The 21,267-nt window shown below is 39.4% G+C and overlaps 1 protein-coding gene across 1 annotated transcript; it reads right to left on the bottom strand.

The window, feature by feature from the left end:
- Positions 1–1,320: 1,320 nt before the first annotated feature.
- Positions 1,321–21,253, bottom strand: LOC121526364 (matrilin-3-like). Its single transcript, XM_041812928.1, has 17 exons — positions 20,960–21,253; positions 18,420–18,563; positions 16,288–16,863; positions 13,100–13,219; positions 11,054–11,173; positions 10,759–10,905; positions 10,361–10,489; positions 10,147–10,245; positions 8,554–8,679; positions 5,976–6,101; positions 5,839–5,889; positions 5,467–5,592; positions 5,105–5,230; positions 4,653–4,778; positions 3,107–3,226; positions 1,876–1,977; positions 1,321–1,667 (listed from the first exon to the last, which is right to left on the bottom strand). Exons 1-17 carry the CDS (start codon positions 21,246–21,248, stop codon positions 1,615–1,617), a joined length of 2,580 nt encoding a protein of 859 aa, XP_041668862.1. The 5' UTR covers positions 21,249–21,253; the 3' UTR covers positions 1,321–1,614.
- Between the last annotated feature and the right edge of the window lie 14 nt (positions 21,254–21,267).

The raw sequence follows: 21,267 nt of genomic DNA, 5'->3' as shown, positions 1-21,267 counted from the left end.
CAGCAAAAATGAGGTGCAACAAGTTTCACCAAAAAATATTCAGTAGGCTATGACAAATGGAATGGACAAATGGAATTTTTAAAAAGTTTTCATTATAATCTCCCAATTATCGTCAATAGTTTAGGTCTTAGTGGGGCTTCCTTTAGGTCTGCTTCCTGTTTTGACGTAATGATGATAAAACAATGATATACAAGATTGGTAGTCGGTACCTGGTGTTCTATTTTGAAATTGATGCTTGACTTCCTGTCAGAGTTGATCGACTCTGCTTGGATAGATGTGTGCTGGCAGCAGCCGGTCAAAAAAACGATTTGGTGTGTTTCACAAGCGGAGTCAGAGACTGACTGCAGTGTGTGCCGCAGAAACACAAAGATTGACTAGACAGGGCGTAATTCACTCCAGAGTGTGGCATGCAACGCTGTGAAGATGGACTGTAGAAATCAAGATAACACTCAACAGCAATAAGGGTAGTGAGTTTGCATGTGTCTTGTGTCTAACAGTCCAACGACATTGGTTTTTCAGGCCAATATCGATTCTGATTATTGGTAGTGTATGTAACAGATAATCAAAATTTGGAATCAATAGGCATTTGTTATGACAAACAAAAGACATTTAATGTGGCAAAAGTAAAACTGCATGTTAAAAATGTAAGGAAAATAAATATAGCACTAGCTCTGTCAACATGAGAAACATCACAGAGCAACACTGCAACAGGAAACAGGAAGTGGTGCTGTACACTCTCTGTATCAGTGCCACTCAGACCTCAGTGTTGATTGGCTGGTAGTTCTGTGACACATCAAGCCACTCAGATAGTGTTGTGGGCAGGATATTAAGAGCCAGTCCCATTTCTACCCCTCACCCTTTCCCTTTGAAACAGAGTGGTAAAGGGGTAAGGGTAAAAACATTCCCCTAAGAAATGAGATGCCACTTGATTGCTGTTCATCATCACACATGGCAGATCCCCAGTAGTTTAAGATTGAATATATGAGAAAAAACACTGTAATATTTTCTGTAATCAATCATAAATGCCAAAAATATTTACATTTATGCACCTGCTTCATGGCCCGTTGTGCCATTTTGCAAGTAAAGGTGATGAATGGTGGGAATTTCATCATACCCTTCGGTTTCAAGCGTGGGCCTGAAAAATCCAAGAGCTGGGATAAATGGTGATTGGTTGATACAGCGGAGAGTGTGAGGGGTGTAATAGATCAGTGGGATGTGTGATGAATCATTCCTGCTGACAGTGTTTACCTCTTACATTTTTATTTATTCGTTTTTCCAGGAAAGACTTAAAAGAGCCATAAGTTGGCACAACATTGTCTCAAGAGCTTTCAGCATTAATATGTAATGAAACCTTTTATTACAAATATACAGAGGTATTAAAACAATATTACCAGTCATCCCTGACTTAACAGTTTAAAAATATTTAATTAACTGTCAGTGTAAATGAGAAAATGCAAATATATATATATCACAAAACCATAATGTGTACAGCACATTGCGTAATAAAGCAACAAACTACCATTTTTACCAACACTTCAAGACAATTAACAGATTACTTTTCTGATAAAAATGTTTTAGCATCCAGGACGTCTTCTGGAATCTTGATTGGGCTTCTTAGTACCTCTGTTGACCCTCGATGAGGTTCACTTTATCTAAAAGTTCATCAAGTGAACATACAGTCAAGGAAATAAAGTTTCACCATTTCATCAAGAAACCAGGCATTTATGAGAGTACAGCACAGCAAAATAAAACTTAAAATTCAACTTTCCATTATTGAAAACAAAAAAAAAGACAAAATTATAGCACCTTCCTAAGCAAACACAAACATGTATCAGTTTTAAATAATATCTCAGTATTCCAAACAAAAAAGGATATTTTTTCTGCTCAGCTCCTGAATAGTCGTATGAACTTTCTTCTGGAACAAAATCTGAGCTTCACACATGCAGGCATCTTCAGTTATCTCACTCCTCATTTCCTCTGAAACAATAAGGAAAAGACAGAAAGTCAAATGCTTTAAGTGAATGTTCAACATAGCTGAGGCATTGCAGAAGAAAGTGCACATCCAGTCCATGTTTTGCCAGGTTAAAGTTAGACATTAATTCATAAGGCTATTGAATGATGAACGGAAAAAATACTATGTTAAAAAATTGATTTTCCTTTTCTTTAGTAAATGAGATTAGAAATTGGGTTAGAAGTCTATCAGTCACTTCCCAGCCTTTATTGCAGAAATCAGATGTGGATAGCATTATAGAGGATACGATTTGGACACTGTTTTGACAATATACTCACTTATGTATTTAATACCACTCCCCTGAAAAATACAATCATAACAGATTATAGACAAATCAATTACAACCATATTTTTGGAGTTGTTTGACCAAACTTCTCTCTGGCTTAAACCTTACCGTCGGCACCCTTTCCTTTTTCTATCCAACCTCTTTTCTTATCAGCACCACTACCTTGCAATGTACCTTCTGTCCCTCCATCCTTTCTTCCTACCTACATTCCTTCCTTCCAAACTTTGTACCTTCCAAATTAAGTTTTTTTTTTCATCTTTTTGCATGGACCTTATTAAATCTTTAATTTTGTCACTTTTTTACCCACTTTGTCTTTTTTAGATGAACCAGCAATTCAATGATAAGGAAAACTTTTAGGGACCAGGACACAGTTCTGTTTCTCTCCTTTGCTCTTGGTCTGTCTCAAACGGACGCTTACATTACTGTGTGTATATTTGAATGAGGCCCTAAAGAGACTAAATAAAACAAATTTAAAGTTGGCGGTGATAGAGGCTAGTGATGGGTTTTCTAGCTTCTTTAGAGAGTAACTGCTGTCAAACAATCTGAAATAACATCTCTCTGTCTCACCACTGTGTTTTGGCAACAGGACACCAGTGCTCACTCTCATTTGATTCCCCATTGCTGTTTGCGTGTCTCTCTCTACACACAGCATCTCTGGGTTAAAATTATTTTTCTCTAAAACATCAGTACTATCAAACAAATATCAAGCCCATGGCATCAAAAAGGCATCCAAGTATCAAAAATGTTGACAACCTTGGTTTTAATATAAAGAAACTCTGAAATATATTGACAGAAATCCAAAAGCTTACGTGAGCACGTTTTCTGATCTGCATTCAACACATATCCCATTCGACACTTGCAGCTGTACGAGTCGCCATTGTTGACACAAACATGCTGGCAGTCATGTCCACTCGCACATACATCTGAGCCTGGAAAGAAACACTCACGACTGACTTGATGTACAGTGCCTCCAAAAATTATATACATCCTTGGATGTTTTATTCATTAATTGCTTTTATAAATCAATTATAGTCAATATAATTTGTTTGTTAAACATTAAAAAATTGCAAAAAAAAATACTGTCAAAGTGAGAACAGTTTTCTAAAACGTAACGTCCATTAAATAAAGATAGTTAAGGTAAAATAAGTGATTTCATAAAATCTTCACCCCCTTTACTGTGACTGACCTAATTCAACAGAGGTCTAGCCAATCAGTGCTAGTATTCTCACAGTTAGTGACATGGAGATCATCTCAGAACAGTGAATGTGTCTCAACTGATTGTAGTGAAAAGACACATGTGCCTGGAAGCTCCAGTGACAGGTTATTAAGTATTCCTGGCTACCATTACACCATGAAGATGAAGAAACACTCCAAGCAACTCAGAGAAAAGGTGATTGAAAAGTCCAAGTCAAGATGGACACAAAAAATTCCAAGGCAGAGAACATTCCCTGGAGTTCAATTAACTCCGTCATCAAGAAATGGAAGGATTTAAATCTGCCTAAATCAGGTGGTCCTTACAAAAAGGAATGAGCATGCAAGAAGGACACTAGTGAGAGATGCCACAAAGACGCCTAGTCCTAAGGAGTTACATGCTTCAACAGCTGAGATGGGAGATACTGCATACAAAAGCTGTTGCCTGGTTCTTCACCAGTCAAAGCTTTATGGGAGAGTGGCAAAGAGAAAGCCACTGTTGAAGAAAACTCCAATTAAATCTCAACTAGAGTTTACCAAAAGGCATGTAGGAGACTCCCTCCACGGCCAAGTGGAAGAAAGTTGTTTGATCTGATGAGACTAAAATGGTGCTTTTGGGCCATCAGAAAAGACGCTATTGCACAGCACATCACAACAAACACACCACCCCCTCTGTGAAGGAAGATGGTGGCAGCATCATGCTGTGGATATGCTTCTCAGCAGCTTTAGCAGTTTTGCAAAGAAGAATGGAGCAAAATTGCAGTGTCCAGCTGAGACCTATCCAAACTCAGTGCTGTGATTGCAGCTAAAGAAGCATCTAAAGAATACTGACCGTAAGGGGCTGATTATTTATGTAGCCACTCATTCTAGATTACATATTTTAATCCAAATGACATTTTAGAAATCATTTTTCACTTTGAAATATAAGAGGTTTTTTGAATTTTCTTGTCAAAAAAGCCATGACCATGATTGAGTTATAAAATCAGTAAAAAGGTAAGACATCCAAGGGAGTGAATACTTTCTATAGGCACTGTAGGTAATTCAAGGGCAAAGAGGTCTGCATCATCATCCTATTGGTACTAATGATGTCCCTTGGAAAAACATGGTGAAATAACATTTTATGTAGCTTTGGCGGTCTTTAAATGTAAGAGGAAACTTTCTTACGTGAGCATGTTTTACGGTCCATATTCAATACATATCCCACTCGACATTTGCAGGTGAAGGAGCTTCCACTTTTTACACAAATGTGCTGACAGTCATGACCTTGGGCACACGCATCTGCACCTGACCCTGAAAAGAAAAATGTACATTACTTCTTCATCATATTATATGAAAAATGTTTACATTGCTGGTGCAGAGCCTTGGTCACAGTGCCATACAAGGAAGCTTGGTGTATGTTATAGCCCTGGGTTTGAAGACTCCCTATCTTTATATCTCCTTCATATTCATTCATACCTCAAGAATGTAAGATGACATCATGACTCTTGCAGCTATAAGAATCCCCATAATTTACCATATTCAACTTTAAGATGGAGCTTTTGGTAGTTTAGTGAAGCTTCCCTTGGACTTCCAAAAGTTATACCATGCATGGATCTTAAAACAAATCAGAAGCTTACGTGAGCATGTTTTGAGGTCTGCATTCAATACATATCCTTCATTACACTTGCAGATGTACGAGTTCCCATTGTCAACACAAATGTGCTGGCAGTCATGCCTCTGGGCACATCCATTCAAACCCAAACCTGAAAAGGAAAGCTCACACCTCAATAACAGAGTCAAATTCATACAGCTTGATGGAGCACCAAAGGTTACACTCTTAAAAGATGCATACGTCAAAGCCTTAGGTATCAATCATAACATTTAAGTGCTTTTTTGTTGAACCATCCTTTAAAAGTCAAAATGTGTGTACATGCTAAACGCAAATTGCTATATCACCATGGTCAAAAAATCTGAAAGTAATGTCAAATCAGGTGCTTACGTGAACATGTTTTCTGATCTGCATTCAATACATAGCCTTCATGACACTTGCAGATATAAGAATCCCCATTGTCGACACAAGTGTGCTGGCAGTCATGTCTTTGAGCACATCCCTTCAAACTCTCATCTAAAAAGAAAACTTACATCTTAATTTTTTGGTCTTATGACATTAAAACCATTCACTCTGGTTGTTGCGGATCATTTGGCACAGTTCCATTAAGAAGAAGCACATGTTAAGCCCTTTGACCAAAACTTTACAGCATTTCCAGTCCTCTGTATCTTCTGCTTGTTCTTGCTGGCTGTGAAAATGGAATAAATATCCAAAAGGCTTGTGGTGTGTCCAGTATCTAACTGCCAAAAGATTGTCGCTCACCAGTTGAAACTTTGGTGCTTTGTTGAATAATCCCTTGAAACTCCAAATCTGCTGCAATAAGAAATATTTAAAGTGCTGGATCAAAGCATGGATACTTGTTATGCACATAAAAACAAAAAGAGTGCAAAGTGTCTTACGTGAGCATGTTTTCTCGTCTGCATTTAATACATATCCGTCATTACATTTGCAGATATAGGAGTCACCATCAAGCACACATATGTGCTGGCAGTCATGTCCCTGGGCACAAGCGTTCAAACTTAAACCTGAAAAGGAAAAGCTTGCACATCAATAGCAGAATCTTGTGAAAACATTCATATGCCTTTTCTGAGCACCTTCGATTGCAGTTTTCTCTGAATATAAGCTGGTTTCTAAGCTATATGACCAAAACATTACAATATTCATAATCTCTATATTCCCTGTTCAATTTTGCAGATCATAAAAATTGAATACATTCAGAAAACTTGTGGTGACACAGGACTAACTACTCTAATATGCCTTCTCAACAGATAAAACTTTTTAGGCTTTGGTGAGCAACCCTAACCTGACACGCCAGATGAATGTGTTTCACACTCCGATCTGGGAAACCTTCCAGAGACGGTGTTTGGGAAAGGGCAGAGCCTTTGAAAAAAAAACTCAGAGGTTGATTGGATGAACATTCTGTCTGTCACATCTTTGCGGGCCAATTAGAGCAACAGAACACGGGACGTAGCCGCTACCAAGGAGTAAAATCCATAGAAAGCTGCATAAAGCAAACCACAGCGATTGTAGACTTTTGTCTTTTTTGAAAAGAAAACAACTCAGTGTTGTTCTTTGTTCTTCTTCTAACAAAGAAATATCATCAAGTTCTGATAAAGCTGGTGCTACAGCAGCATCCACGCTGATGTCTTCTGCCATATTTGCACTGGTCTCTTGTCGCTGCTTGCTTATGTCCCGACTCCGCTGCGCCCGAAATTACTGCCCCTTCAGCACTGATTGGTCCTGTCACTTTCTAACCGGGCCCAATCTGTTTAGATGGGAGCTTTGCAAGATGGATTTGCCAGTGAAAAAAACACAGAAATGGGCGAATCCATCTGCTTTGCGAGGTTAGAGCAACCTTTCAGAACTCCAGATGTTCCAAAACAGTCTGGAAGCAGCTGGCTCATCTCTGACGGCCACTCTCACAGCTGTTAACCTGAAGCGCTGTATATCTCAGAATGGAAACAGACGCTAAAACGTTGAAATAAAATCGGATTAATCTTCTGTTTAGGGTTAGGGTAAAGGTTGAGGTAAGGGTTAGGATACCAAGAGTTAAGTCAAAAAACTCACCTGCAAAACCTGATTACGAAATGTTTAACAAAGCCAAACCAACAGTCTGCTTACAGGAAACAAAGCTTGTCTTCTTTGAAAACATTTCAATGCAACTAGTGTAACTTACGTAGCTCCATTACCTGCGTAGATAGGGTAGCTACGTAGCTTACGGAGCAAGAGCTAAGCTCACAAAGAAGCTACGAAGCTGCATATCTACATTATCCGTATAGCTAAGTTAGCTTTAGCTTTGTTTGCTATAGGTCACATTGCTAAAGCTAACTTAGCTATGGATAACATAAATGTTCTTCTGTAGTAATTGCTGAAGTATCTGATCAAACCATGGAAACTAAACATTTATATTCAACGAAAGCAGGTGCTTACGTGAGCATGTTTTCTGGTCTGTATTTAACACAAATCCATCATTACATTTGCAGATATATGAGTCCCCATTGTTGATACAAATGTGCTGGCATTCATGACCCTGGGCACATGCATTTGAAACTAAACCTGCAAAAGAAAAGCTGCACCTTAATTACAGTCGCAAGATTTGAAATTCATAACTCTTTTTCAGTGCACATGTCCAAGTCCTGTGACGAAGACATTTCTAGTCTCCATGTCACCTGCTCATTCACGCTGAAAGAAATCAATATGACTAAGTGCCTAATGATCTCTACCGTTGTTTTCACACCTATAGTTTGTTTGCTCTGTTCTGAATCAACCAACTTGTTAAATTGTTGCATAATTACCTCAAGTCTCGTCTGTATCTACATGGGAACATTTACCAAAATGTGTGATGCGTGAGGAACATTCTCTCTAATTGGTCAAAATTTCTTGCTGGAAAAAATCCCATTAGTAAACAAAGACTCATTGACTCCTGCCTGTCTGTGGCCGCTCCAAAGCCACTTTCCAAATTCAGAATTGACAGACAACTACACAAGGCTGGCCCAGGTCACTAATTTTTATATTGTTTGTGTTTATTACTGCAGGCAAATGATGCCATTTAAAATGAGGTGCAACAGTGGATCTAAAATATGTTAATGACTTGCTGAAGGCCACGACTTTCTCTTCCACTAAAATTATTTCCAAAGATGCAGTGAGTATTCCAATTACCCCAGTAGATGTACAACTAGCTGGCATCTACAAACAAACAGCAATGGTCTAAAATAAAATGGATAAGACCCATTTTTCACAACATCTTGGTGCAGGCCGCAACAAGGAAGGTTCCACACCAGCACAAAAAACTGCACTTAACTGGCAGACTCAAGGTAGTTTTAACCAAACCAAATGGGTAAGTTGTAACAACACCCTAACTCTCCAGTTGGAGCATTTAGTGTCTAAGACTCCAAGCATTTGCTTTGTAGAAGATCCCAAGTGCTGGATAACATCATGGAAACAACATATGCAAATTGAAACAAATCAGGGTCTTACGTGAGCATGTTTTCTGGTCTGCATTCAATGCATATCCTTCATAACACTTGCAGATATACAGACTCCCATTGTTGACACAAATGTGCTGGCAGTCATGTCTCTGGCCGCATGCATCCAAAACTAAGCCTGAAAAGAAACACTTACATTTTACTTGACACCATGGATCATCAAGCTCTGGAACATGTAGAATAAATTTGCCATATAGAGTTTCTTTTGAACCCATGAAAAATGAAGGGTAAAGCATACCCAGAAATGTGAATCAAATCTGAAATCATGTCCAGGTTCTTACTTGAGCATCTTTTCTTGATTTAAGACACCTTAAAAACCACTGCAGTTTTCTGGATGGTGAACTAAGCAACACTAAATCCAAAAAACATTGCAGTGGAGTCCCTCAAAACTCTATTCTTGGTACAAGTTTAGTCTATTTAAATTGATTCCACTACTGTGCTGATGACATCCAACTACACATATCTGTATCTAAAATGGTTTTTCATATTGATAAGCTGGGGCAAAGTTAATCATTCAAAGTATCAACGTCACTGAAACAAATCAAAACATGACAGATCATCATCGAGGCCCCAAGTGACTCTACATCGTCAGTAAATGGCCAAGCCAAAACCCTCTTGCGGTTAACAATTATAGTGACTGTGGTTTTCTACAGCAAAACACCCAAATCAGACACACAGATTATAACTGAAGTTCTTACGTGAGCATGTTTTCTGGTCTGCATTCAACATGTACCCCTCATGGCACATGCAGAGCTGAGAATTTCCATTTTTGACACAAATATGTTGGCAGTCATGTCCCTGGGTACATAAGTCTGAAACTGAAAAGACACACTTCCAAAGTTAGATTCAATTATGTTGCCTTTTTGGTAAAGCTAGGGTAGACAATTTTTAAAAGCAAACAAAAAGCACCGCTGCTTACGCGAACAAGTTTTCTGGTCTGTGTTTAATAAATATCCCGCTTCACATTTGCAGATGTACGAGTCATCAGTGCTGACACAAATATGTTGGCAGTCATGTCCTTGGGCACATGAATCTGAATCTGAAAAGACACGCCCACAACTTGTTAAGAACTTCACTGAATTATAGATGGTCCCACTTGAGACCTTTACAAACCCAGACAGTGCCCAAACACATCTTTAGCTTGGTGAATAACAGCTCTATCTTGACATCTTGTCAGTATATCTTCATACAAAATCAGAAATAATGCTTTTTGTCATATAGTTGCCCCGTAGACTTTGGAAGCATTAAACAACATGCACTTGCTCTGTTTATTTTAATGGCTATGTAAAAAGACAGATGAATGCAAAGCCCTTTAAATAATAAGACAATTTTTAGCGCTCCCCCTATTGTCTGGCTGCGGTATTAGTCATAAACCTAACCTCCTCCATGACATTGGCCATTGGATGGGACACTGTTTAAACTCTGTTTTAGACACCTCCTGAAACTTCTTCAATCACAAGGTGACCAGCTGTTGGAATTGGTGGTACTATGGGCCTCCTGCTCCTAAATCTTGTCTTAGTAGACCCTAAGATAGGATAGTCTAATGGGCAAGGAACTCTGTGTCAAGAGATGGTATGGTTTTTACCCGGGAGATGGGGCTTCCACTGGTTTAATGGTCTGATAACATCCAAAGGTGGTGCCAAAGAAGAGTACATAGCCATCTGATGCTCAGCAAATGCAATCTCTGCAGTAGAAAACAGCAAAACTTTCAATCCATCCAAGAATACAATCTCAAAAAGTCAAGACACCGTAGCCTGACTTTGGCAGGTAGAGTACATGTATAGAGAAAAGTGTCTTACGTGAGCATGTTTTCTGGTCTGCATTCAATACATATCCCTCATGACACTGGCAAAGATATGAATCACCATTCATGACACAAATATGCTGGCAGTCATGTCCGTGGTCACATGGTTTCACATGGTCAAACCCTGAAAAGAGACACTTCCACAACTAACATTGACATCACCAGCATAGATTTTAATCAAAGGAGCAGAAATGGAGTGATGCCTACTAGCATGCTGATTTCACACCTGAAATGTGCCATAATCAAATCACCTGTCAAACATCTTCAAAATCTAGCATTCTCTTTAAGCTGCAACATGTTCAGTCTCTCCCTCAGCCCCCTCACAAACAGACTGACTCACATCACATACTCCCAGATGTATTTCTTCAGATTTAATGAATCAAAAAAGTCTACCTGAAAAGTCCAGATTCTTTTGCGAGCATGTTTTCTGGTCAGCATTCAACACATATCCCATTGGACATTTGCAGATGTACGAATCATCAGTGCTGATACAAATATGCTCACAGTCATGTCCCAGAGAGCATAAACCTGAAGACAAGACTGCAACAAGTAACATGAAGTCCTTTAGTTAAGTTCAGAGTATCATAAGTTTTTCTGTGCACAGTGTACCGTGAAAACATGCAGAGTCCAGGGAAGAACAGGGGAAATGACAGGTCAAAAGAAAGGAAAAGAACCTTAAAAGCCTTACGTGAACAAGTTTTCTGGTCTGTATTTAACACATATCCCTGTTCACATTTGCAGATGTAGGATTCATCAGTGCTGACACAAATATGCTGGCATTCATGTCCATGGACACATGAATCTGAAACTGGAATGAAAAACTTTCACATTCAAGAAACTCAAAAGTGTGAGGACAAAGTGCAAATTGTTACCACTCACTTTTAAACCCTAAAACCACAATTTGTGCATCCCGAAGTGATAGCCATAATTTGTATTAAGTCCATCTTGTTCTATGTTTTGCTTGTTCCTTGGCAATATATCTTTCACTGTTGGAAAGCCTGTTTATTTCCCTTTCAATGGTGCCACATTTATAAAGTACATGCATTAGTGGGATGAGCAGCAGAGCTGTGGGTTGCTCAAATGAAACATTTGACAAATTTTGGTGCCTGATCAGCACCTGTTATGTTCAGTGATGAGTCCAAATTCTGCCTACTGCAGTTGGATGCCTGGTATCGAACTCTATCCTCCAAGATGACAACGCTCACCCCCACAAAGCGGGGTTTATCAGAGACTACCTCCAGAGACTGCGTGTGGAGCAGATGGAACAACCTCAACCCCGTTGAACACTTATGCGATCAGCTTGGGCTTGCTGTTTGTGCCAGAGTAACCAGCACAACCACATTGGCTGGTTGAAGAATGGGATGCCATCCCACAGTAGTGATTGACTAGGCTGGTGACCAGCATAAGGAGGAGGCACCAGGCTGTTGTGGCTGTGTATGGTTCTTACACACACTACTGAAGCAAAAAAATTACAAAATTGCCAATTTGTCTTGTTTTTTCAGGCTGCAATCTTCCAGTTCACCTAACAAAAGTCAATGGCAGAATAAGCTGTTTGGCATTGGCAAAGAAGATTTGGCAAATTTTTCATGGATGCAACCCCATACTCAGCTCCTCTTCTTATCCCACAAATGCATGTTCTTTACAAATGTGGCACTGTTTGATAGGGGAAAAACAGACTTTCCAAGGGTATAAGCTTTATTGCCAAGATGAATTGTTCCAACAAAAAATAATCTACCAAACACAAATTTCCTAACTTTTAGTGTTTAGTTTATAATCCCTTAGCAGTTTCTTCCCCAAGGTCTCCTCCCTGTTAGAGGTGCCTGGAAGACCTCCACAGGGGGTCAAACAGGAGGCCTCATGCCCAAATCACCTCAACTCACTCTGTTCAATGCAAAGGAGCAGTGGCTCTACTCTAAGCTCTCCTTGGACATAAGCCTGTATTTCATTGCCCATTATACTTGCAGTCATGAACAAGACCCCAAGATACTTGAACTCCTCAGCCTGAGGAAATCACTCACTCCCCATCCAAAGAGAGCAAGCAATCTACCATTTTCCAGCAAAGAACCCTGGCCCTCAGACTTGGATGTGCTGACCTTCATCCCAGCTGCTTTACACTTAGCAGCACAAACTGCCCCAGTGTCTGCTGGGGGAGCCAACAGAACCACATCATCTGCAAAAAGCAGAGATGAAATTCTGAGGTTCCTGAAGCCCCCTCCTGTCCTTCAGACCTAACTGTTTTCCTCTTCCTCTGCAACCCTCTGACAACTCTGTGCAGCCTCAGGCAGAATAAGTATCATAAGTGGTAAACCTCTGGTAAGAAGGCATTTTATGAGTGACCAGTATCTCCTTCTAAATTTATGTCCCTCTGTTTACGCTGTTATGTGTCCTCTCTGTTCATTTTGTGATGAATAGTGCAAGCTCTGATCTTTGATTGCAACACAAAACATCAGTTAGAAGAACTTGTGTGTAACGTGTCTGCAGTTCACTAAAATGTCTGACCAAAGAGAACTGTCAGAGTCTTTCAAAAGTTTCTACATCAAGAACACTGTTTGCTAAATATAAAAAGACCTTTTCAATCGTATCCCAAATTATCGGCAAGAATGAAACAAAATTAAACTTTCAACTTTGTTTAACTTTGTACCTTGGTGTTTTTAATAATGACTCAATAAAAATCAAAATTAGATTTGTAACACTGAGCCATAAAACTATTTTATGAAAAGATAAAGATTCTTACGTTTGCATGTCTTCTTGTCGGGGTTCAGGACATATCCAGCACGACACTGGCAGTCATACGAGATTTCATTGCTGACACAAATCTGCTGGCAGCTGTGTCCGAGAACACAAGCATCCAAACCTGCAAAGAGATCATCTGTTGTCTGATTGGCTTAAGAAAAATCAGCAGTCCTTTGTTAGCTTATTGTAAGTGAATTATTGTGAAGGTCCTAATCCAAAGGACCACATGCAGCTTAATTAGCTTGATTAGCTTGCTGTGCATCATGAAGTGATGTTACAGTAAATTCACTTTTGTTGTAAACCCACTGTTATTCATGAAACAAGACGACCAAGGCCAAGACCAAGGCATTTTAATTTGTCTAACTTTCACAACTATCCATCCCAGTGTTCCAGCACACTAAAGGTGTATTTGATGCAGTTCAGATCACGCAAACACAAAATCTGCTAAAATGAGAGCTCTCATGGTACGTCTTCATTATAGCATGAGTAGACTTTGTATTTTTCTTGCTGGGTAAAAATACCTACTGTAAAATTTAACTAGAGAATAGTGGGGTTTTTTGTAAAGTTGGGAAAGGTTTTTCAAGTCCTATAGCTTGTTTTTTATGACAATTGTCTCTGAGGACTACGTTCTAAGCCCACTTTCAAACTAAACCAACAGTTTCCATAACCAATACATTCAATGAGAGCGTTCAATTCTGGAAAATTCTGTGTTTGCATGATCCAAACTGCATTAAATAACCTGCTGTACCATTAAAGATGGAGGATTTCCAAAGCTGAATAAACTAAAAAAAAAAAATTCTATTTGAAAGAGACTAATTTGTCTGTTATCTCTTTGTTTATGAATAACAATGTTTTACAACTTCCAATTTGCATGATTGCAATAGATTCAGGGAAAAATTAGTATGATTAGGATGAGTAACCTCAGTGGTTATTTTGCTGCTTTAAAAAGTACCCAAAATTAAACCAGACACAATTAGGTGACTTTTTAAACTATTTCTTAACTTGTGAATAGTTATTTTAATCCATGCAGTTCCTTCTGTTAACACTATTAAATATTTTCAGAAAAAAATGGATCAGTATTTCAAAGTTTTCTTCCTTTTTGGTGCATTAAAGGTGACAAGTGTTTATCCCAATGCATTTAAGTTTTCTGTAAAACAAGTTTGTTGACTTAACATTATAATAAGCATCTTTAAATATCAATCTTTGTGCATAGTTATACACATTTTAGAAAAGGTTTTTATCTGTAAAGTCTGTAAAATAATGTTCAGTTAAAATATCTCACTTAAATATAGTCTAGTTCTTGCCGTGCAGATTAACAAGCCATTAATGTCGGTGAACGTGTAAGCCCAAATCATGGAAAATAAGCTGGAAGATGCAGCATGAGGTGCAAGCTGCAGCACTGAGAGCAAAGAGCAGCATGCCCACTGTGAAAGTAAAGGCAGCACCACAACGAGATTCAACCATTTTAAAGTACTAAAGTTTGATCTGAATCAGCAGATTACCCAGTGATCTGCAGCTTGGCTTCTTCTTTATTTGGTTTATACACGACACATTGTTGATATTTGTTGTTGACTGCAGACTTCTTGTCCCCATCAACAGTAAGTGAACATTTCAGGGCCCTGTTTTGCATGTAGGGTGTAAAGGCGTGTGAGGCATGGTGATTCTGGGCGTGTCCAGTAGTGCAGTGAAGGGCGATTGAGGTTAATAGAGTATAGCAATGTACTTTTTAGTCTTCAAAGAGTATACTCACTTCTAAATCCCCTTTCCTTGGATGGAAAAGGCAAAAAGTAATCCCAGTACACTCATGCATTGTTTTGTACTGCATTAACCCTAACATCCATCCATCCATTTTCTTCCAGGGCCAGGTTGTGGTGGCAGCAGGCATAAGCAAGTCTACCCAGACATCCTTCTTCCCAGCAACATTTTTCAGCTCTTCCTGGGAAATTTCAAGGCATTCCTAGGCCAGATGAAATATGTAATCCCTCCAGCAAGACCTGAGTCTAACCTGGGGTCTCCTTCCAGTCGGACGGAAGACCTCCACAGGGAGACGACCAGGAGGCATCCTGATCAGACACCTGAACCACCTCAACTATCTCCTTTCACACTGCAAATTATTTGGTGCTTACTAAGATTTAGAAACTTAGATTAAGAAGTGTTAGATAATTTATCTGGTTTTAAAAATTAATTCCTTATTATTAGTAGAGTTGGAACAAAGATCAACCAGTAAGTTGAGAGTGTTGCCTTCTGGCTCAGCTCCTTCTTGGACAAGACAGCATGGTACAACGTTTACTACTGTCAATGCTGCACCAATCTGCCTGTCATTCTTGTGGCCCATTCGTTAACAAGACCCCAAAATACTTGAACTCCTTCATTTGGGGCAAAGACACCCTCCCCACCTGAAAAGAGCAATCCACTGTTTTCTGGACCTGAAGGTGTTGACCCTCATCCTGACTGCTTAGCACTCAGCTACAAACAGCCCTAGTGCCTGCTGGAGGTCCCTGGCTGAAGGAGCAGAATTGAAGATAAGGGGAAGCTTGGCGGAGGCCAACACACACCGGAATGTGCTTGGCTGTGTGCCTCGGATTCAAACACAGCAATCACTTTGATTATACTGGGACCTGGTGACTTGAACTCTAGAAAGCTCTTTAAACTTCTCTCCCATCATTATGTCACTCAACACACAGCACTCTTAACGCAATATCATGATGGAGGATTTTCAGTTATATTTTACTGACGCATTCCCACATAATCAGAAACGATAAAAAAGATGAATGATAAACACTGTCACTTAAACAACAGTGTAACTTAATTAAGAAATAAGGGGGGAAGACAGCTGCCCTGCATGGCATAACGCTTTGTGCAAGGCAAATAACAGGGTCCTAAATGTTTGAAATCCAAACACAACAAGAGGCAGAAAGTATTTTTTCTACCTCTTTTTCTACATTTTTTCTGTCACTGATTGTAAAACCAAAGAAGAGGACCAGCGACTTTAAAAAGGAGATTCTCTCTATGGTGCTGCCAAAACAATCACAAGTGCATTAAAAGATAGAACTGACATACCATTGTTTCCTTTATCTGGATTTTTAATATTCATTCCATTAGGGTCTTTTCTGTGGTCTAAGCCTAGACCATATTCACCATTTTGGCCATTTAATGGAATATCCGCACTCCCATTATCATCATCCTTACCACACAAGGTTTCCTTAAATTTGAAAGTGAGCTTCTCAATGACCCCATATGTCTCCACATAAAAGACATGATCATCATGTGGTTGGCTGGCCATGAGACGGAGGGACGCCATATCGGCTCTGTCTACTCCCACCGCATAGATCTCGATCCCAGAACTCCGAGCTGCCGCTGATACTTCCTCCACCTTGTCCTGCGGCCTCCCGTCTGTCACTATGATGGCAACTTTGGCAATGTTCGTGTTGCCGGCTCTGGCACCCGCCTCTAAGGTGAAAGCTTTCTCCATGGCAGTTTTGATGGCCATGCCTGTCATGGTGCCTGAAGCAAGGGGCTCCACCTGGGCCAGCGCCCTCTTCAGGGCCGATTTGTCAAAATAAGTCTTTAGTAGAAACTCGATTTTCACCGTGCTGGCATAGTTGACCAGGCCAACCCGGGTGGCATCAACGCCAATCTCAAGGCTGTCCACCATGTCCACCAGGAAGTCTTTGGCCTTCTCAAACTCAGCAGGGCGGACGCTGCGGGAGCTGTCAATGATGAACACCAGGTCTATGGGCCGGTTTCTGCAGTTGGACCTTGTTGCTGTTAAAAACACAAAGGTTTAGAAATGAAAGATGTTTCAAGTGATATAGGAATGTCATTATCTGGTTTAGCAATTAGCCTCACAACCAATCAGAATGCAAATCTTGTCTTCTGCAGGCTTATTAACGCTCTTTAGGAAACATACACAATTAGGGAAGGTGCTTCCTATCCTTATTCTGTTCATTTTGTTCATTTTTCTGCATGTTTTCTTGAATCCTACAGATACGGACCAAACATTGCAATACCAATGCTAATTGTAGGGGCACTGTTAGGCAGTGTAGCCAACGGTTCAAGCCAGAGCAACAAAACATGATAGAGAAGAATAATTTGAAAAATGACAGAACTTTCAGAGGAAATATTGCTTTATCTTGGGAGAACCATTATCATTATCATGTTTGTTCTCCAGGGCACAGAGACATAAACTACAACAGAACAGCTGGGCAGAGGAGTGTATAAGTATGTGGGCAGTGACGGATGTATTGTTTAAAATTTGTAACTCTTTCTAGGTTTGTTGCTCTTAGCTTTCTTTTAACAATTACACGACAGCTCCTCTTTCAGTTTATGTGTTGCTCAGAAGATGTTTATTTTCCGGGGCTTGGAAGACGATTTATTTTCCTGCAAGCCAGTGGCCCAAAGCGTACAGCAAAAGCCACTGTTAAAGAAAACTCATTATATCTCAACAAGGGTTTGCCAAAAGGCACGTGGGAGATGCAAGTGGGAGAAAGTTCTTTGGTCTGATTAAACAAAAATGGTGCTTTTTCACCATCAGACAAGATGCAATGTTTGGTGGACACAAACACTGCAAATCACTACAAACAAAAAATCTCCACTGTGAAGCACGGTGGTGACAGCATCATGCTGTGGGGATGCTTCTCAGCAGCCAGCCCTGGAAGGCTTGTAAAGTCTGCAAGAGAACTAGAGCTTGGCAGAAGATTTTTCCCAGCAAGACGATGGCCGGAAGCATACAACAAAAGCTACACAGAAAAGGTTTAAGGACAACAAAGTGAATGTTCTGGAGTGGCCGAGTCAAAGCCCAGTCCTCAGTCTAATAGAGAATATGTGGCTGGACTTGAAAAGAGCTGTTCATGCCGATCCCCATGCAACCCGACAGAGCTTGAGTAGTTTTGCATGGAAGGAGTAAAATTGCAGTGTCCAGATGTGCAAGCCTGATTGAGAACTATCACCCAAAGGTGCATCTACTAAATACTGACTTGAAGGGTGGAATATTAATGCAGTCACTTATTGTACATGGCCTATTTTTAACTGGCATTACTTTGTAGAAATCTGTTTTCACTTTGACAGTAGAGAGGTTTATTGTATTCTTTTGTTTAAAAAAAAAAGCAATTTTATAAAATCAATAAAAGGGTAAAACATCCAAGGGGTAAATACTTTTATAGGTACTGTACAAATACATAAAGCAGAAATGTACTAGATCAGTAGATCAGTGGTTCCCAACCTTTTTTTCCTCAAAGCTACCCACCTCTCTCTCTAAGAAAAGTTAAGCTTTAGGTACAGAGTTGAATAAGAACATGTTGGTTGTAGCTAAAGTAAAGTACCTGCGCTGGCTCTAATCGGTGCAGGAGAGCCTCTGGAGTCTCTCGCAGAGTCCCACAGTGCACCAGGTGTAGCTCTATGTTGTGGCTGGTTTCTCTTGGGTGGCCGTTTGGGGGAGGCCTGCTGAGACCTCGAATTAGAGCTCCCTTTAATAAAAAGGGGGGGGGGGGCAGAGAAATTGTAGTATAATGCTGAATCCATGCATAATTTCATGACACTTTTTCAATGTGGGGAAAAAAAACAAAAGACATAAATTATATTCAAAAACTTTTTTGGCAAGCGTTGACGAGAGTCTGTGGATACATTAGATACAGTATACTGCCAGTTGCCTACAAATATGCATGTTTGGGCTTCAATACAGTGGATAAATGCTTGTCTCTAAACAATAATGCAAGCAGCACTGGGCACAATGTTATGAGATCAATTTAGTTTGTCTTTAGTACTGTTTGAACAAGACTGAAGTTAATATGGATGCAATTTACAGCTTATTTATGTTTTATATCTTGATCAAATGAAGAATAATACCTAAACATAATTCTGCTTTATAAAATCAGTTGCTTGATATTTCTGACTGTGGAAAATGTTTACTTAATTTAGCTCTCCTGGTCTGCATCTCTCCTGTATTAACACTGCATCTGATTTAAAGAGCTAAGCAGATGATTATCTGAAAGAAACCCAGTGTTAACTTCATGTTTGAAGATGGTTCAATAATAACCTTGCTTTTATAACTATCTATTTGAATAGCTTGCCTTTTCTTCACAATTACAAATATTAGATTGGAAATACAATTTTTACCTGATCTGTACAATATGACCCAAATGTAACATGCTATTCTTTTTGTGTTAATTAATGTTTCTTTCCATTATTTTGTACCCAAGATTGTTATGTCACACACTTGAGATATTTAAGAGTGCAATTTCATTTTTCATGTCTTGTAAAAATTGCACCAGCCTTTTTTCATACAGACAAAGGTAGTAACTTGGGACATGCCACACATAATATGGTCTAATTCCAACATGTTAATCAAAAGACTGTCTAGCAGTTTGTTCAAAAGCACATAATCTTTATGAATAATAACAATATTTAAATCAAAATATTATTTATACATTTTTTTTGTGAATTATTAGGAACAATTTGTCAAAAATTTTATATAGTCAATCAATAGCTGGATTCCTTTAATGTACTATCCACACCTCGCTCAGCTCTTTTCACTTAACAGTGATTCACCCACCAGGTCAAGCTACGGCTTCTATTTACTGATCTAATGTCAATATTCTTCAGCTTTACATGTAAAAAAATTACACAGGTAACACACTCTCGTTTTTAAATGGTGACCCAATTCAAAGCCATCACAACAGTTGATCTGCATGTGATATACTGCAGGATTGTTACTTATGCATAACGCAGCAATCTAAAATTGATAGTGCAAGAAAAATAGACAGCTTTAGCTGGAGAAATTATCATAAAATCTCTTAAGAAGACTAAGGTTCAACATGGGACACCACACCACTGACCTTAGGTGTCTAAGAGAGCAGGACAGTGAGTTGAGATCATTAATTAGTTTACTGAGTTTGGATGGTGATAAGTTCATAAATAAAAGCAATGAAATTCTTTTCAGACTTGCTTTAAATGTATTAATAACTTTACACTTTTACCATAGGCTATGAGACATTAAATAACTGGAAAAAAGACAAATGTCAAATTAGACATTTTACAGTCTTATTTTGCTAGAATAGAAAGATCCTTGCTCCATAAGTAGGTGTTAACAATGACATTGGCAGTCGTCTGAGGCTCTTCCAAACAAATCATCCAATATCCAACTATTTGGGGTCAGCCTGAGTGATAAAGTACTTTTTTGTTTATTTTCTAAAGATCTTTAGCTAGCAGGGTTGGAATTTGTCTTCTACCTGCCTATGGCTGGGGGATAAAAAAAAATCTAAATGCCCAAAACTTTTTTTTAAAATCAAAAACTGGGTTTAATTTATACTTTTTTCTTTAACAAAATAACTGTCAGGTAAGGCTTCTTATAGGATCGTAAGTTGGGCAGATTCTAAAACTGCTCAAAAGTACCTGCATTTGGCTGGTGGTTGGTGCTTATTTTTGTAAGAAAATCATCTTTTTATCACAAAATATTAACATAAGTTTAGATCTCAAGAAGACTACCAAAATGTACACCCCACCACAGGAAGAGTTCAATAAAATATACAGATGTATGTCCTCTTAGAGCTTAGATACATCATTCATGACCCACTAGGGGCCCCAACCCACCCGTTGATAAACACTGGTTTAAATTATCATTATCAGTTGTCGTGAATTAACAAATTAAGTTTACATGCATAAACAACGAAAATAGTACAGATTATTAGATTTAGTTTGACCTTTTAAGTGGATTAACAGCCCCTCTGCTGTTCCGTTCTGACACTAAAATATTACACACATTCACAGCATGGAGAGCACGTGGATAGGTAAACAAACTCGTATGAAACGTCCACCAATTAACCCCCAGCTCTGCGTCTCTCCTGCGTCAGGTAGCCGTGTTCACCTGGTCGCGCTCCTTGCTGCTCCTGGAAGTCTTGAGTTGTATGCCCAGTCAGCTGCAGCTCCTGAAAGGTTTCAGCACTCGGTTCTTCGTCGAACGTTTGCTCAATAGTTTTGATATCATGTTTTCGCTGTTGGACCCTCGGAGGAGCCTGTGGGGAAACCCGTGGAAGTGAAGGACTGATGGAGTGAATTTGCCGGCGGCTCTGCGGCCCAGACTGAGGGTTAGCTCCTAGAGTCCCCCGTGACAGGAGGCTGAAAAACCACAGCAGTCCCCACAGTGATGGAGTCATGTTGGCGCCCTGTCCTTCT

Source organism: Cheilinus undulatus, linkage group 18 (genome assembly GCF_018320785.1).
Source record: "Cheilinus undulatus linkage group 18, ASM1832078v1, whole genome shotgun sequence".
NCBI classification, from domain to species: Eukaryota; Metazoa; Chordata; class Actinopteri; order Labriformes; family Labridae; genus Cheilinus; species Cheilinus undulatus.
Note: the sequence above shows the minus strand (reverse complement) of the source record. Positions and strands in the feature narration are given on the sequence as shown.